The sequence below is a fragment of the Syngnathus acus genome, chromosome 9 (genome assembly GCF_901709675.1).
Source record: "Syngnathus acus chromosome 9, fSynAcu1.2, whole genome shotgun sequence".
Lineage (NCBI taxonomy): Eukaryota > Metazoa > Chordata > Actinopteri > Syngnathiformes > Syngnathidae > Syngnathus > Syngnathus acus.
In genome coordinates this window covers 13250330-13267985 of record NC_051094.1, presented here as the reverse complement: position 1 = coordinate 13267985, position 17656 = coordinate 13250330, and the positions used below count along the sequence as shown (strand labels likewise).

Sequence of the window (17656 nt, the reverse complement as noted above, 5' to 3'; positions counted from 1 at the left end):
TTTAAAAACAAATTACGTCATTAGTTGGAATAAGTGCACAAGGCAGATAATGGGGACACATCATCAGCAATGGATTTACCATAATTTGCCTCACAGCACATTTTCACGTTGACTTGAGCTGCAAAGTTCAATGCGTAGAGCAAAATTAAATCACACAACAAAAGCTGATTTGAAGGTCGGCATAATTTATTTTTTTCTTGATTTAGAATATTTTGTCTTTGTTTTCCTGTAGCAAATCATAAAATAAAATGCCACTGGTGGTATGCAGACGTACTGTATGTAAATCGCCAAGTGGACGGCTTTGATTGACAGCGTCAGTAACCAATAATCAAGAAGCCGGCATTGGAGAGGCCGAGCTAAATTCGTGTGCGGTTGTGCACTTCAAGATGGCGCCACTGCAAATTTGTCTGAGTGAATCGTTACGTAGGTAGTGAGGTCCTGATGAGATGGTTACATTATATGCAAAGGTGTGTATTCACTCAAGCTCATGTAACCTCAAAAGGCTTTGCTATTAAGATGATTACTGTCTGTGGACTGCAGTATTGTTTGTCGCTTGTTTGCTACTTAGCATTGACGCTAATGCTAGCAGGGCCCCGTTGCTTCACTGTAGCTAACCTGGAGAACGTTCATAGTATGTGGCTTGGTTGCGTGTTATTATGATTCACTCACGACTAACAAGTATTCTTATCCAGGTATTATAACATTGACGGTGGTCGTGGCGTATATATTTGCTGATTATGCTCTCACCGTTGTTTTTTTTCCCTAGCTGCCAGAGGAATCGCTGGAGCATGATGATCGCAGCCTTGATCCAACATTAGGCTGAATGCATTGTGATTTCCAATAATTGAGACAGTGATTCTGAAAGCTGTCTACATTAATGAAAAGAACAATGTAGTCAGCTTAGCATATCCATCTCTGATACGTGTTCTGTTCTGGATGTGCTTCTGCATGCATTCTACAAGAACAAATCAAGTTAGTTCATATCAGCTGATTCGTAAGTTTGAAAGAAGTTTAGATTCTGTAGAAAAACAATGGAAATAGATGATGTTCTACCACCTCTCCCTTTGGAGCCACCTCATGATTTTGGCCAAGATGAGGGCAGAGCACCTCCACCACCTCCCCTGCAAACGTCCAGTGACGCAGAGGTAATGGACGTTAGCTCTGGTGGTGATGGATACATATGCACCCTAGGGGATGTCGAAGCAAATCCACTGCAGCCCCTCAGCACTGGCACAATTGCTTTCTGTAGCCAGCCCTCAAATGAGGCCAATTACTCCAACCCATCGTGCCCCAGAACAGCTCGTCACGCTCCCCCTGTAATCAATTTTCTACCAGATAGCAAGCTGCTAAGGGATGTTAAGGTCCGTGTTAGCTTCGTTGAAAGCAGCTGTAGCAAAGACAGGAAGGTTTTGTATACAGGTGAAGAGAAAGAGCGAGTTAATGATGATAGTTTAGACAATATGAATGGTGAGTTGGATTTCTCCAGTGATCAGAGGCTAAGCCAAGGTAGCTCAGGAACGGCAGATGGAGATGGTAGGGTTTTGGAGGCTGACACAGACCTTGAGGACAAAGTAGAGTATGCCGTTCTGGATGAGTTGGATGACGTCTATGACAATTTCATGGATGATGAAGAAAATGGCGGCTTTCAGTCAGAGGTCAGAATTCAACAGGAGCAAGCAGATGGAGAGTCCATGGCTTACACGTACGAGGTAAGTTCATCTTCCTACCACTGTCACAAGTCTTGTCTTTCCTTAAATCTCACACACAATAAGTGTGGTTATTGTTTAACACGTTTTTTTCAAGACGTCTTCCTACTGATGCCTACATATGTCTTAAAAAACGATGGCATTCATCATCATCAGTAGCCCAAACATTTTGAAGCATACTCAAGTTAAGGCATCAAACATCAAATCTTTAACAGGTCAAGTCATTCCTCATCATCAATAATCAAGTTCTTCAAGGTTTAATTGTGGAATTTCATACGCATGCCCCCTCAGTCCCATGTTGTGATGTCTATCCCGAACTTCTTGGGCAATCTCAAACTTTAAAGGAGGAATTCGACAATGACGTTGACGCTCTGCTGGAGGAGGGCATGCCAGTCCCCAAAAAGATGCGTCCAGCAGAGGACAAATTTAGTGGCGACAGCGATCACCAATCAGACGGTGACGGAAGTGTTCAACCCATGATGACCAAAATTAAAACTGTCATGAAAAGTAAGTGGCAACTGTTTGTTTTTAATTATGCACTGTTAAATGTTTTTAATTACCACACAGAAACTTAGTGAGACTTACTCAAGTATTCTGCTGTCTGCATCAAAAATTAGTATAGAATCACTACTAACTGTGACGTGTGTGTATGTATACGTTCTAGGCCGGGGACGTCCACCCACTGAGCCACTTCCAGATGGATGGATCATGACATTCCACAACTCAGGCATTCCAGTCTACCTGCACAGAGAGACCAGAGTCGTAACTTGGTCCCGACCCTACTTCCTTGGATCAGGCAGCATAAGGGTAACTAAGGCGAGGTTCACACCGCAGGTCTTAATGCTCAATTCAGATTTTATGCGGGAAATTCATTTTTTTTGGAAAGAGTGTTTTGTAAAATTGTGATGAGTCTTTTCAATTTTCAGAGACATCAACTAAATATCACCTCAATATATGAAGCATCTGTGTTGCTTAATTCCTACTATCAACTTAAATGTCCATTTTATGCGGCATGTATTAAGTGGGATTAAATCAATTCTCAATTTCCCCTCAAAGCACTGATTTACGCCTGCTTGGAGCTTGTTTTGGGCTTTGGATGGAGTATTGGTCGGCTGTATTCACATTACAAAAACATCTGATACGTATACGATCTAGGGCCACATATATTACACACTATTCTATAATGAAAAAGTAGTCGTCTCAAACTTGAAAATTGCAGCTTTGAAACTTAGTCATGAGATATGGGGTATTTTTCTTTACTGTAGTATTTGTCTTAAAACTCTTTGTCTGCCACTCTGATCTAGAAACATGATCCTCCAACCAGCAGCATCCCCTGCTTGCACTATAAGAAGATGAAGGAAAATGAGGAGAAGGAACTCAACGGCGTCGTGGATCGTCAAGCACAAGAGTTTCCTGTTAAGTCCAGCGTGGGGCTAAATGGTGACGACCATGTAGAGAACTCCAACAACACAGCTGAGGTGCCTGATAATGTTCCTGCCTCCAATTCTGCTGACACCGCCCTAGAGGGTGAGGGCATCACCAAAGACAGTCAGCCTGCTAAAGGGCCTCCACACTGGGACTTCGCTCAAGGAGCCCTAGGACAAGTCAAGGCCAAAGTGGAGGTGTGCAAGGACGAGTCCATTGGTAGGTCCCGGGTGTTTGAAAGGGAGAGTTTTTTTATTTTTTGTTTCCAAGATAGTATTAAATAAACCACAGCGCTAACGCTATAAATACTTGACAGAACTTGAAGATTTCCGACAATACCTGGAAAAGTGCTTTGACTTTGAACAAGTGACGGTGAAGAAGTTCCGCACATGGGCTGAGCGAAGGCAGTTTAACAGAGACATGAAGAGGAAACAGGCTGAATCAGAGAGACCCATCCTACCTGCAAACCAGAAACTCATTACACTGTCAGTCCAAGATGCACCTACTAAGAAAGGTAGGTAAATTGCTGAATGATATTGATAGTGTTAAAATTGATTGTGTTAAAATGAAAAATACTGCCAGTTTTGTTCCAATCTGTATTCATTCTGTCGGTTTTGTTTTTGACTGAGCGATGAAGGTAATTAACTTGTCTTGTGTATTAACTCACTTTATATTTATCAGAATTTGTCATCAATCCCAATGGGAAGTCTGAAGTTTGCATATTACATGAATACATGCAACGTGTCCTTAAGGTTCGGCCTGTTTACAACTTCTTTGAATGTGGTAAGTTTTGCCTTGAGGAAAAAATATTTAAAAGTTCCCTGACACTCATAAATTGAAGACTAAAGCTTCTTTTTCAGTCCCCCCCCCAGTCATTGAACAATGTTTTTGTCCCTTGCAGAGAACCCAAGTGAACCCTTTGGCGCATCTGTCATTATAGACGGAGTCACCTATGGCGTAGGGACTGCAAGTAGCAAAAAACTTGCCAAAAATAAAGCTGGTAATTTGTTAACTGCACACTTTGTGGGATGTTGCATATCGTACTACCATAAAAACTAGGGATGTAACGATAGCAGCCGTATCTCTATTAAAAGTAGCACATCTCTCTTAAAAAAGAAAAAAAAATTCACTCGCTTCAGCCAACCACAGCATTGTGAGTGATATTTGATGCCGCTGAGCCAATAGGAACACATGACGATAAAATGACTAGACAAGCCTATTTTTTCATCACTGCTGTTTTGCACAAAAGCACAAACGTTTTGTAGAAGTCACAGGAATATGCTGCTATTTTGGATGAGGTTTGATTCATAATTATACAAGTGCGAAGAAAGTAGGCCTGTAAGCATGCGTCGTGAATCCGATGGTGATATTACGTATCTGCTCAATTTTTGCGCAAAATACTAACATTTATTACAGTTATTAGTATGAAATAAGGGGCAATCTTGTATTATTATGGGCTTTTTTTTCCTACAATGTCATTGGGTTTTATATAGTATCATGAAAGTTTTTTAATATCGCCAACATCCCCACAGTATTGTGTGATTTGGATCTCGTTACATCCCTAATATAAAGTGGTGTCACAATAGTGCGATTAAATATGGCTTTAATCATCTTCTGACAATTTCATGTATCCTGCAGCAAGAGCCACACTGGAAATCCTTATACCTGACTTTGTGAAGCAGACTTCTGAGGAAAAGCCAATTGAGGCAGATGAACTTGAGGTACATCCAACCCTTCCCTAGCAACATGCATATCGTCAACTGTGTAGAGGTGAATTTCTCTTATCAGAAACAACAGCAGGAGTAATGTGAGTGTTTTTACCCCCCGCAGTATTTTAACCATATCAGTATAGAAGACTCGAGAGTGTATGAGCTGACCAACAAAGCGGGGCTTCTTTCACCGTATCAGATTCTTCATGAGTGCCTTAAAAGGTGGGTGGAAAATATTGCACCCATACAAAGTCAATCGTTTAGTACTTTTGAAAGCAATATGACGTGTTTGGTAAACCTTTTCCCTACACCCCGTGAGCCTTTGAGTAAAAGATGGTTGTGACTTTATTGACGTTATTAACTATTCTTTTTCTTTTCACTTTATTAGAAACCATGGGATGGGAGACACTAGCATAAAATTTGAGGTCATACCAGGGAAGAATCAGAAGAGTGAATATGTGATGACTTGTGGGAAGCATACTGTGCGTGGTTGGTGTAAGTGATTTCTTTTCTGACACATTTTCTGTGATCACTGCGATACATGGAGTCATTCTAAGATCAATTTTGTGTGTTGTTAAGCTTACATTGCTGACTCTTTTGCACGTCAGATGACTAAAGTGCACACGTTTCTTTATTTGATCTCTGCAACCAGGCAAGAACAAGAGGGTTGGCAAACAGTTAGCATCTCAGAAGATTTTGCAAATGCTTCATCCTCATGTGAAGAACTGGGGCTCACTACTACGAATGTATGGCCGAGAGAGTAATAAGATGGTCAAGAAGGTAGGTTTTAATTTTCATAGAGTAATGATTGAATTCATATTTTTGTCCAGAGCACTGTTGCTCACAGTCCATTACGGTCACTCACCTCACAGTGGCATACGGCTGCTCACCACAATTTAGTAGGCGAGCGTGCTGCGTAAATGTCTCAGTAACGTTGCTGTACCTCTTTCATTGTATAGGAGAGCTCAGACAAAAGTGTGATTGAGCTGCAGCAGTTTGCTAAAAAGAATAAACCAAACCTTCATATCTTGAATAAACTGCAAGAAGAGATGAGGAAACTGGCAGCACAAAGGGTAAGTGTTCAATGTTGAAATTTTATCCTAAGCCATCAAAGGCTAGCTAGATTTTTTTATTATTTTTTTTATTATAAATATTCATTTGAATTCCCCCTCTATTTTCTCTATTGAGTCGTAAAAGTCGTATGTCACAATGATGAAAGTTTTTGAAATATCTTGGTTTCATTGTTTTCAATCACAAAAAGTTGGGAGATTTTTTTTCCATCCTCAATCTTGCTCAGAACATCTAAATATCCAACTTCATGATTCACTCTCCCTTGCATGAATGCATATCCAAACATGGCACAGTCCCTGCTTTGTTCTGTGCACGGCACCAGTGAAATGGCCCTTACACACATTTTCCTGCTACTTTTGGGTGAATGGGGTGCTAATGGCCCCAAAAGTCTTCTGTTGCTGTTGTCAGTCCATTTTCTGATTTTGGTAGAGTACACACATAGATTTTACGATTAGAATAGGGCCTTCAGTATTCACTGAAGAATAAGCGTCATAGTTGTATGTTTGTGTTTTTAGGAGGAAACTAGGAAAAAACCCAAGATGACCATCATGGAATCTGCCCAGCCGGGGAGTGAACCTCTCTGCACTGTTGATGTCTAACCAGAAAGCTAGCCAGGCACCACACTCACTCTCTTTCAGCACTCCCATCGTCATTGCCATGTAGGATGGTAGATCATGTTACGTCATACTGCTTGCTTCTCGTCTGTGTGTAGTTAGATTGGCTGGTAGACATCAGGGTAGGACAAAATGCACTAACAGACCATAGCGCAATTACCATCTACCTCTCTAGATGCTTCCCATCTTTGGTACAAGGAGAAAGTCACCCTGGGTGCAGTTAAGATGGCATGTTAGAAACATTGTACAAATACAATGCATGCACATCAGACTGTAACAACCACTACCTACCATGGCTTTGTTTTCAAGTGTCTTAATAGCTTCATTTCAATACCAGCACCTGTGTTTTTATTAGTGTGTCACAAATTTGAAAGGGACTACTTGTATTTATGCCATTATTGGGAAACAAAGTGACTTGCATTTTATGGGCTTGAGTTATGGCTAGTATGGTGGAGTACATTATTGATTCATGATTTTTTTTTTTTTTGTTTCTCTCCCCTTCCAAATTGACTTGGTCTGCATGCTTGAAAATGTGTTGTGATGTGATGAGTAGGTACAACAATTGAACAATTATGTACTTGTGTCCTGTCCAAGAGATTTGTTGCTGACTTTTTAGCCCGCCTCCCCGGCCACAGTCATTTCTTTACCAGTCTTTACTTGACAACACTGTTTGGATATTTAAGCCGTGCACACCAATTAACATTTCGTTAGCTTTGTATTTTGGTGTTCTTAACTTAAATAAATGGTCAACATGTTGCCTTAGCTAATCCTTTTCACTAAGGGCCTTGGGTGTATTGATTGGACCTAAAACTTGTGTGAAAAGACCAAGTCCTCACTTCCAAAATAAAGCATTTACCTAGCAAATTAGTATTTTTAAAAGATAAGTATGTCCACAGCATGACTTGAGGTATTTATCTACTTTGTATCAGTTTTGTATGTTTACCTTTATGCTGACAGCTGACTGCGTATGACAGTACGTATACATCAATATATTGTGCAGAATGCAACCATGAAAAATTTACTTGGAAGGCTGTCACGTAATTTTAGTCCAACACAAGCTTCTGAAACTGTATACCAAAGCCTAAAATCCAGTCATATGCATTTTATAGACTACCTAATGTTGCTGCAAACTTTGCCATTAAAAGAATATCTGTAAAAGATAAGATGCTAAAATAGAAAACTGCTGTGCATTAAAGTATTTGGCTTGTCTATTTCAGTTGTGAGGCTGAGATTTTGGTTAGTTTTAATGATTTTGTTTCTTTCATCATGTATATGTGTTAAGTGTTTCAGTGTGAGACTTGCTTGTACATGTTATGCTCTTCTTGACTTGCACCAGTGACTTCTTTGGGATGGTGTTGCCTACAGAATGAAGTATAGTATGTATTGTAACAGGAACTTCATGACTGGTGATGTTTGTTATGCAAAATAAAATGTATTGACTAATGTCTGTGGTATTCAAAAGACCATAGAAATATTATTACATTGTATGATAATTTAGTAGGTCCCAAAGCAGTGTTTTGGAAATGTTTTATTCCAAAAGAAATAGACGTCACAAATTAAGTAGTAAAAGGAAAAAGAAAATTTTCTGCAATTTTTTTTTTGTTCAGCTCTACATAGAACAGAAAAAAAAGAAGCTGTTCAGTTTCATTCGACATGCATGTTTGAGCATCATTTGCAAGGGAACTTTTCAAGATGAACATATAGATTCTTCTGGATCGTTGGTCTGCCGCTGGGAGTTGTACTCCACTCTCTCAAAGAGCAGAACCATCTCAAAGTGCGCAGTCTGAGGAAACATATCCACAGCCGTGGCTCGTACAGGCTGGAACGGTGTTCCATGAACTCTGTTGGAGGGTGCCCTGCACAGGCTATAGAATTTTTTTTTTTTTTTAATTAGCTGATAGTAAACATGGAGGATTTGGCTATAGGAAAATGTTTAAAACTCACTCAATGAAGTTATTCATGGCCGCCTTGGCATTGCACGCCACATAAATCAGCCTCTTAAGATTCTCTGCTCTCCTGATGGCAAGTATCACCTTGGAATCTGTAATTAAGACAGCACCCCCTTAAAAGTTAACCATCCCATGTTGACATTTTAAGTTTTCTAAACTTACGTAAGCCTGCCCTTGGTGGATCCACAATGGCCGTCAGGTTTGGCGACACATGAGCATTGAGAATACTTGGGAACAAAACTTCAGCTTTCCCGCAGTGAAACTCAACATTGCTGAGGCCTTGAGTTGAAAACGATGAAAAGCAAACATTTCTAACAAACAGCACTTGAAATTCACTTTTCATACACTCACCGTTGAGTTTCGCATTAACTCGAGCATCCTCCACTGCCTCCTGGCAAAGTTCAATTCCAATTACTTTCTTGACCCTCTGCACAAAAAAAAAAAAAAACACCAGTTATTTTTGTTTCTGGGCATCACATCTGTCACTCAGCAATTGTTTAGCAGTAGTCTGTATAATTGTACTGGCCTCTCAAATGATGAGCGCTACAAAGCTGCAGAGCCTACACAACTACACGGATGTCCCAGTCATTACCTTAGCCAGAGAAAGGCCAATAGTTCCTGTCCCACAGCAAACATCCAGAACCGTGCTGTCCTGATCCAGTTGCGCCCATTCCCCAACAGTAGAGTACAGAACCTCTGCTCCTGCTGTATTTATCTATCAGGGTGCACAAAAGATAGAAGAAAATCAACATGAGCTTGTTAAACTGTTATTGAGAGACTGACCTCAAAGCGTTGACAGGAACACCAAGTAATAGGCAGAAAGGTTTCTTACCTGGAAGAAAGAATGAGGAGATATTCTGAATTTCAAACCAAGAAGTTCCTCATGGATGCAGCCATCTCCTGCCACCAGCTCACAAGGCAAGTCTTCCATGTTAGGAGATTTCCTTCGGCCACAAAGAGAAAATTCATTTTTGGATAAATATGTACCGGTCATCAAATCACAAACCTGCGACTTTAACATTAGATGCCTTTACAGCTTGCATAATAAACGAAGTACAAAGTAATTGTAGCGTAGTATCACGTGCCCTCTTGTCAAATTCTTAAAGATCATGAAACATGTACATCAAAAATACCCAGAGTGAACACAATACGCAGTTTTAGAGTGGTGACTTTACTTGCGTGTGTGTGTGTGTGGGGTGTGTGTTCTACATCGCCTCACCTTTGGCCCTCTTTGACAAAATAGAGAGAGGTGATGCCGCTGTCTTTGCCCTCTCCCTCAGAAAAGTATTTCTTCATGGAGCTCTTTAATGCATCAAGTTCTGTTTCTTCAAGTTTCTAGTGAATTGTTGAACATGTGCAATGAGTCAGAAACAGAACCTCCAGGGAAACAGCAGTGAATTCATGTGAGTGCCTATCCTACAAACAAAACTCATTACCTGTGGGTTGAAGAATACTACAGCCATGGCTTGCTTGGTCCTGGTGGTCCGAACAGTCAGCTGCTTCCAGTGTCCTTCGTACGTTTCGGGACTGTACACGGTGTAAGGAGTTGACCTATGTCATCGGGTCACATTAGTATCACAAATGGAATCAAGCACAAAGCATAAAATGACAACATTACCACAACAATAATAACAAATATTTTATTTAACAAAACCCATGAGATTTCTTCATATTGGATTATCTTTTATTCTTTCGGATATTGTTTTGTGTTGGTCATTGACTGAAGGAAGTCTGGATAGTCTTTTTTCAGGTGTGACTTATAGTCCAGAAATGACAGTACTCAAAACCTGGAATGATCTTTATAGTCACATAGCACGATTATTCTGAACAGTATTATTTGAGCTTAATTAATACATAAGAGTTTCACTTTTGAACACTTGAAATAAAACACATTCTTTTTACACACCTGATGAATTTCTGAAAGTCGTGGACAACTTTCTTGGCCTGGGTTGAGACGTGGCACGCCTCCTGCGGCCCCACCACATCACAGGAGCCTCCTTTATATTTCCCCAGACGGAAACCAACGGTCTTATCCTCCCCATCCGCACCCACTGAGATGAGGAACTCGCACTTGTTTCTGTACTCTGTCTGTCAGCATACACAAGGGTTAGACACCACTGTATTTGAATACAGAATATTGAAGATCAAACTTAGCCCCAAAGCATAGTGAGACATTCCAATAAATGGTGCTTGGACTTAAACAATCTACAATAGTTTAGATATTGGACAGTGTGACTTACATTCTGCCGGGAAGTGCTATTGGAGGATGATGTGCAGTACGGGAGCCCCATTGGCCCCTCTAAACTAACTACATTGGTATTATATTATTAATTATAATAACTTAAGTTTCTGGAATGTTAAATACACCAGTATGTGGATGCACGAAAAGAAACTAATATAATAAATATAATGAATATAATGATTTTGAAAATTTAAATGCCACCCCCCCAAAAAAAATCTAATGTAATAGGCAAATTACCACTTATTAATTCAAATGCAAAATTGTTGAATTGCTAAACATAAAATGTTTTAGTGGTTAAAAAGCAGATGGATTTTGCATGTTTAATTCCCGTCAAACAAAGACTGCACCTGAGCTGAAAACACTATGTCCATTACAGAAATTCCGCGACATATATTGTTCTGACACAAACCTGTGAAGGGGATGGATGAATTGCTTCCAGTGGACAGCACATTCTGTTGTGTTTTCCTTTGACATCAAAAAGTAAGGGCACCATGGCTTTGTTGGTGCTTGCAATTTCTCTAATGGGAAAACAACATAGTGGTCAGTTAATTTTTTTCCGAAGTTGCCATAGAAACAGATGACATGCCCTCACTTGGCCAGCCTCTGCAGAACCGCTACGGCATCTTGTTCCTTCGTCCTGAGCTGCTCCTCATAGGGAACATTCCACAGGGGAGTCACCGCATTGGCGATCTGGACGCTAAGCGGCTCCTCCTTCTCATCACCTTCTGCTCGCTTGGAAGGAGGCTGCCCTCCCAAACCTTCACCCTCCTCATTCTTCCTCTTCCTCTGAATGGGATCGGCTTTAGGCTTGGCCAGTCTGACGCTCAACACCTGGCCCTTCCAGTGCATGCCGTGCACCATCTTCATGGCTTTGTCACGCTCCTCCTCATTCTTAAAGGTGACAAACGCAAACGTCTGCTTGCCAAACAGCTTGATCTTGTGTGGGTTGAGGCCATGCTTGGCCAGAAACTTCTTCAGGTCATTGAAGCCAACGAACTTGGGCAGATTCCGGATCTCCACTTTGAAAATCTCGGACGTAAAAAGGTCTTGCTTGATGTAGCCATATATGTTCTGCGCCGATGCCACCTCACCTTCTCCTGCAGTGCCAACGTTATCTGAGGAGTCTGTGGGGAGGTCAGCTGTGTCCCTCTCCTCCGGGGGGGCTTTTTCAGTCACAGGGTTGCTACTACAGTCTGCCATGATACTATTGCCGGGGGAAAAAATATTTACTCGTTTTAAGAATAAGAACAGAATAAACATAGTGAATATTCAAGCTGAAATGATGAATTGATCAACTACTAAATGATTCGCAAATTAATCAGTAACCATTTTTGATGATCGATTTATCAATTTGAGACCTAGTTTAATTTAAAATTGTCCAAATCCTGGCAACTCTCTGCTGACTCCCATTCAACACGAGTTTGAATGTGATATCTGAGTACAGCAACACCCCCACGTATAAGAGGATATGCAGACTTGTGCAACCACATCACAAGTAGTTTGATTTTAGGTACCCACTCAAAATGATTTTATTTTGATTCAACTGATTTGTGCAGGTTATAGGTCACATTCATGATATTAAAAAGTTGTTTAATTCACCTTGATCTTGTTTACTTTTGTCACAATCATCTGTCATTTACCTTTAGCGAGTAAACTATATTTCTAATGTAACTCACTCACAAACATGGGGGTAAACATTTAATTTAAAAAATACTTTTAATACATTAGCGTTGGAAAGCAACAGAGTTGGCTGTTCAAAACAGAATATCAGCAAAACTAGAACGACATTGTCATGCTAGCACGATACAAAGCTAGAGGTTTTAGTTTAGTATATTTGGAGTGGTACCTTAAACCTTCTTGTGGTACGTTTCATCACACGGTAAAGATTCCGGTAGCCGACATGTTGTTGAAACCACGTGGCGTTGACCAGTGATGTGCATTCCAGCTCTTTTAAGTGAACTGAATCTTTAGAATCAGTTCACTCAAAAGAGTCGTTCAAACGGATCGTTCAAGGAATCGAGTGAGTGATTTGCATTTCCAGTTCATCGCGAGAACGGATCAGAGGGAACGAATCTTGACTTTCCTGTTCGTGAACGAGATAATGGGTGAACTGCCTTCCCGTGCATCAACGGATCAGTCAGTGAACGTGTTGCGTCTCCTGGCGTGAACTATGTAAGCCAGAATGTCGATTTACGATTTGCCAAGGAAAGAAAGAACCACTCACTGAAACACCACTTCTTTTATGCACGTTTTCTCCAAGCTAACGGCTAACTTTATTGCATGAAGGGATGTGCCGTTATGCAACAACAGGGAGATTATGCTTCTCTTTGGGTAATCTTGATTTTATAACACTTATAGTAGTTTTTAAATAACGTGTATGCATATATACGCCTAAATATTATTATCCAATATATCTACTGCAATTTCACATTGGATTGCTGGTTTTAAATTTACTTTTAATATTATTATTATTATTTTTAATAAACATTTATGTTAAAACTTGTCTGGTGTTTTATTCCTACGTCATTTTCTTCTTCATTTTGTTTTATGGCGAGGTGGCACCAGCTTCAATGCGCATTACCGACACCTACTGGTTGAAGGCATATGAACTGAAAAAAGAACGAATCACTTTAGGAAATGATTCGTTCGCTCTCGTTCACTGAAAAGAGTCGTTCCTTTGAACGAATCGTTCACTCACGAGCCAACACTAGCGTTGACTGTGAACTTTGAACTTTCTTAAAGTGGTACACGCATTTGCTACTTTCCGATGAGGTCTCTTTTTCTCATGTATTTCAAAAGTGGGGGGCCTGTTGAAAGTATAATATTATAATATATTACATATGTATTGTATGTATATTATTATTCCTATATAGGAACGGTAGGAATGTGAAAAAATGTTCAGACGGGCACAGTGAGAATAATCCACATGAATAACTTCCTCGTTAGTATTTATTTTATTACACTCGACCATCTGAGTAACAAATTATGATGATGACGATGATGATTATTATTATTAAGACAAAACTTTTTTTTTACATGGAAAACAGATTACATAACAATAAGCTCCAATCAATACAAACTCACCAACGGTGTTGCTATAATTGACTGAAGAATATTTCATGTTTTGTTTCTTGAATGTGTAACTACAGAAAAAGTATTTCCTGGCCACCCGACGTACGTCGGATGGTGATGACGCAATGGGCAAATTCGGCGCGCGAAACCTGCAACAGGAAGTGAGAGGAGTTGAGGAAAAACGGCGGCCAGTTTGGGATTTGAATCTTCAAGTTAACTTCAAAATCTGAAAACATCTACAATATTATGGCTGACCCAAAGGTGAGGTCATGATTAGTCTGTCATCGAAAGGGTTCTGATTGATTTGAAATAAGAATTTGTGGAATAAACCAATACTAATTGGCCGCAGTTGGAAAGGATTCTGCGACTCAAACTGCCGACAATGAGTTGGCGATGCTACCGAAGCTAATTGGCGGAGTTCATGCTATACGTTACCCACACTTTAAAAAGAATAAGATATTATGCTCAACTTTTTCCGTGAGTGAGGGTCGACTTGACTTTCAAGCGTTTTTAAGGTGCTTTTCGTGAGAGCGCTCAAGTGTGCAGCCAGTGAGCATGTCACCGCTAGCTGCCAAATCTCATTACTAACGTGTTTGGATGCTAATGGCTACATCGATGGTAAATTATTCTTTGAATATTGACAAGATTGCCAAAGTCCTTTGAGCTATATGTCGCACTTATGTACAACCAAGTGTTTGGGTTATGACGGTTGTATGAACTGGCCTTACCAAGGTTTCCTTGCCATTGTCCGCAAGCACAACAGATGCTAGCTGCAATCAAGCTAATGTTAGCATGTATCAGCGTGTTTCTCACAATACCTGGCAGATTACGCAATCTCGATTATACGATTAGACTGGCTAAATAAATTCACGCCATGCAATTTGCCGGTCAATGACTTTTATAATTACACGTCTCTAAAGCACATTGCTCTACGCTAGCATCCTCGCGCAAGGCCTCATTTCTAGACGAGCTAACTTTAGAGTAACTTATCCCTTACGCATAGTTTCAAAATAAATAAACGAAATAAAGGAAATTAGTGTACATTTCAAGGAACCCACTTGTTTTATATACTGTGTAAATGTCTACGTTTTGTAGTCAGTGGTTCGGTTTTTTTTGGGGGGGGGGGGGGTATATTAGTGCTGCTGGCCACTCCTTAGTTGGTTTTCTGTCCACCCTGACTTGCCCGATATATGACTAATATAAACTTTAATTTTATTGATTAATTTTAAAAATGAGCATCAAAGTCCAACTCTTACAACAGTTTTGCAGCAGGCATGAGAAATAATCAATTCTTGTCTGTCACCATCAGGACCAAGAAGAGCACGAAACCACTGCAGAAATTCCAGAAGACACCAATCATGACCCTCAGTTTGAACCAATCGTGAACCTTCCTGAGCAGGAAGTGAAAACGTTAGAAGAAGATGAAGAGGAACTTTTCAAAATGTACGTAGCAATACTAGTCTGATCAGTCTTTCATGTGTTGCATTTTGTCATTATTGTGGATATCAATGTTTTTTTTTTTGCAGGCGAGCTAAGCTCTACCGGTTTGCCTCTGAAATTGAGCCCCCTGAGTGGAAGGAGAGAGGCACTGGTGATGTCAAGCTGCTCAGACACAAAGACAAGGGCACAATCCGCCTTCTGATGAGGAGAGATCGTACTTTGAAGCTTTGTGCCAATCATCAGAGTGAGTCTAGTGACTGCTTGGGCCTCATTTCATATCAGTAGCGAATTTGGAAGGTGCTTAAAACAAATTTGAGAAATGCTTATGTTGCATTGTATGCTTTTGCAATCCTCGCACACGCAGTAACATCTATGGTGTCAACAATTCATCACTTGTCAAAAAGTATATTGTCTGTTCAGATAAGAATGCATGATTTTACTGGAGTGGTGCAAGTGAAAAGAAATGGAAAAATATTTGGCTAATTATAATGCAGCTATGTCACTATAGTCATTCATCCTGCTTCTAATCTATGTTCATGCGATTCTCCTTGTGAATACCAGTTGTACCAATGATGGAGCTGAAGCCCAACGCTGGCAGCGACAGAGCCTGGGTGTGGAACACACTAGCAGATTATGCTGATGAAGAACCCAAACCTGAACTTCTGGCCATCCGGTTTTTAAATGCAGAAAGTAAGCCCCACACACACACCCTTTTTTTTGTCCAAAACTGAATCTGCTTTTGGTCCAAATCCCCCTCTAGATGCGGAATTGCATTCTTTAGAAGTTCGTTTTTGTCAATGTAATGTGATTTGAATGAATTAATCCTATTCTCTCCGCAGATGCGCAGAAGTTCAAAGTGAAGTTTGATGAATGCAAAGGTGTGGTCAAAAACAAAGATGGATCAGGTATATAAGCATTTTTCATTTCCTACATTGTAGCAACTCACCAAGTGTTAATAGCACTAACATTAATATTTTTGTAATACAACGCCAATATTTTTTAACCAACACTCATGTTGAGTCAACAATTGTACTTTTTTTCTGAGGCAGATGTGTGAACCGGGTTTAAGTTAGCTCTAGTTTCCATATTAACAGCAGACACACTCTGTTCTTTGCTGCTGACTCCAGCTCAGGACTTTTTATGTCTGCTACATGAACATGCAGAGTGGAGCACCCGACTGGATTGCGTCAAATCCTGTCTCACTTTGCTCTGCTACAACAAAATGATCACACCTGTTCGTAAAATGGCCTTCCGTTAGCAGGCAAACGTTCTTGGAAATGATGAAACCGGTGTGTGTGTACGCGTGTGTGAGACAAACTTGACTTTTTGTGACTCGTTTTCAACACAGACAACGCTGATAGTGCAATCAAAGTGGTGGAGAAACTGGAAGAGCTCTCGGTAAAGGACAAGAACGAAGGTGAAAAAGACTGAGAAGAAGAGGAGACCAAGCAGGTGAAGGCTGAGGAAAAGAATTGAGAAGCAAGAACTTTCTGTACCGGTCTTCAATTGAACCGTTTTCCTCTTTTTCTACAATAGACTCTAAGTGAACTGAATTTGGACACTTGACATATTAGTTTTTTTAATGATCCGTTTTGCCTCACAAGTCCTTAATACCACTTTGAACAAACAAGTAAAATAATCAAAGTATGAAAATGAAGCCACCTTTCTTCTGACCCCTTATCTTGGAATGCCACACTTTTCAATTATGCTCATCAACACTTTAATGTTACTTGTGACAAACTGTGAAGAGGCTTGTGATAGAGATGATTCCCACATTGGGGTATTTAGGATTTTTGGTTTTTTATTATTATTTTTGTGAGGAAGAGGGTTATGTAGCCTGCTTGTTAGCAGCACAGGGTCAGGGACCAGGCATAGAAGAGCATTATCTGTTACATCCCATGATGCATTTCAACGGGCTTTCTTGACCTGTTCATGCTTTTGCTGTTCCTGGCATCAAGTAAATAAATTTTTTGTCAGTGGAGACATGTAGAAGTTTTTTCCCCCGCTCAGGCCCATTGTGACATCATATTAATGTGGGGCCAATCAGCATAGGGTCACTGCAGTTTAGGGCCATCAGATGCACTTAGCCTAAATGTCATTTTGTTTCAAACATCTGAACGTTAGTAAGTCCAAAGTCAACGGTTTGTCAGTTTGCCATAGCGCTACTCCAACTGAAGTTTCTCATCACCAGGAATTCTCTCTGTAACATTCCCAGATTACTTCAGGCATGTGAAATCTGTCCCCAGCCATCCTTCCTGCTCACCTCTATTTCTTCTCCCCAACCATTTCTGAACCTCAAAAATGCATCCAAGTGCCAGTGCATCTGTAAATACTTGTACATGGATGAAATGTTGCTTCTCATTTGCACTCAAAATGATTGGAAATGTTTCTTCCAGCTTTGAATAAAACACTGTCAACCACTTTTGCA

At 40.3% G+C, this 17656-nt stretch overlaps 3 protein-coding genes and 1 non-coding gene across 6 annotated transcripts; 3 read left to right on the top strand and 1 right to left on the bottom strand.

Annotated features, from left to right (window-relative positions):
• Positions 1 to 348: 348 nt before the first annotated feature.
• On the top strand, positions 349 to 7970 carry dgcr8 (DGCR8 microprocessor complex subunit). 2 transcript variants are annotated; one of them, XM_037258412.1, is made up of 14 exons: positions 349 to 467; positions 767 to 1709; positions 2051 to 2213; positions 2371 to 2513; positions 3011 to 3350; positions 3448 to 3645; positions 3813 to 3914; positions 4033 to 4131; positions 4770 to 4852; positions 4962 to 5062; positions 5229 to 5335; positions 5493 to 5620; positions 5800 to 5913; positions 6427 to 7970. In XM_037258412.1, the coding sequence occupies exons 2-14, from the start codon at positions 1032 to 1034 to the stop codon at positions 6508 to 6510; spliced, it is 2340 nt and encodes a 779-aa protein (XP_037114307.1). In that variant the 5' UTR covers positions 349 to 467; positions 767 to 1031; the 3' UTR covers positions 6511 to 7970. The 2 variants fall into 2 exon arrangements, with proteins under 2 accessions (XP_037114307.1, XP_037114308.1); XM_037258413.1 differs by lacking the exons at positions 349 to 467; positions 767 to 1709 and adding an exon at positions 1741 to 1921 and having other exon boundaries at positions 1998 to 2213.
• Positions 7971 to 8131: 161 nt separating this feature from the next.
• trmt2a (tRNA methyltransferase 2 homolog A) lies at positions 8132 to 12661 on the bottom strand. The gene is made up of 12 exons (XM_037258415.1): positions 12563 to 12661; positions 11309 to 11920; positions 11126 to 11234; positions 10381 to 10562; positions 9911 to 10025; positions 9694 to 9809; positions 9307 to 9418; positions 9067 to 9189; positions 8826 to 8901; positions 8637 to 8753; positions 8470 to 8566; positions 8132 to 8390 (listed from the first exon to the last, which is right to left on the bottom strand). Exons 2-12 carry the CDS (start codon positions 11914 to 11916, stop codon positions 8213 to 8215), a joined length of 1833 nt encoding a protein of 610 aa, XP_037114310.1. The 5' UTR covers positions 11917 to 11920; positions 12563 to 12661; the 3' UTR covers positions 8132 to 8212.
• Positions 12662 to 14034: 1373 nt separating this feature from the next.
• On the top strand, positions 14035 to 17649 carry ranbp1 (RAN binding protein 1). 2 transcript variants are annotated; one of them, XM_037258418.1, is made up of 7 exons: positions 14035 to 14049; positions 15098 to 15231; positions 15315 to 15472; positions 15790 to 15918; positions 16068 to 16133; positions 16577 to 16680; positions 17444 to 17649. In XM_037258418.1, exons 1-6 carry the CDS (start codon positions 14035 to 14037, stop codon positions 16657 to 16659), a joined length of 585 nt encoding a protein of 194 aa, XP_037114313.1. In that variant the 3' UTR covers positions 16660 to 16680; positions 17444 to 17649. The 2 variants fall into 2 exon arrangements, with proteins under 2 accessions (XP_037114313.1, XP_037114312.1); XM_037258417.1 differs by having other exon boundaries at positions 16577 to 17649.
• Positions 16322 to 16450, top strand: LOC119127858. The gene has a single exon (XR_005098916.1). It is a non-coding gene; the product is annotated as a small nucleolar RNA SNORA77 (small nucleolar RNA).
• Positions 17650 to 17656: the final 7 nt, after the last annotated feature.

Excerpts from the sequence above, each read along its gene's own strand:
- dgcr8 (XM_037258412.1), top strand. The coding sequence starts at position 1,032 with ATGGAAATAGATGATGTTCTACCACCTCTCCCTTTGGAGCCACCTCAT. Across the intron at positions 2,214-2,370 it reads AATTAAAACTGTCATGAAAA|GCCGGGGACGTCCACCCACT; the intron begins GTAAGTGGCAAC and ends TATACGTTCTAG. Across the intron at positions 3,351-3,447 it reads GTGCAAGGACGAGTCCATTG|AACTTGAAGATTTCCGACAA; the intron begins GTAGGTCCCGGG and ends AATACTTGACAG.
- trmt2a (XM_037258415.1), bottom strand. The coding sequence starts at position 11,916 with ATGGCAGACTGTAGTAGCAACCCTGTGACTGAAAAAGCCCCCCCGGAG. Across the intron at positions 10,563-11,125 it reads TTCATCCATCCCCTTCACAG|ACAGAGTACAGAAACAAGTG; the intron begins GTTTGTGTCAGA and ends GTATGCTGACAG. Across the intron at positions 8,567-8,636 it reads TCCACCAAGGGCAGGCTTAC|ATTCCAAGGTGATACTTGCC; the intron begins GTAAGTTTAGAA and ends TCTTAATTACAG.
- ranbp1 (XM_037258418.1), top strand. Across the intron at positions 15,919-16,067 it reads CCGGTTTTTAAATGCAGAAA|ATGCGCAGAAGTTCAAAGTG; the intron begins GTAAGCCCCACA and ends TTCTCTCCGCAG. Across the intron at positions 16,134-16,576 it reads CAAAAACAAAGATGGATCAG|ACAACGCTGATAGTGCAATC; the intron begins GTATATAAGCAT and ends TTTTCAACACAG.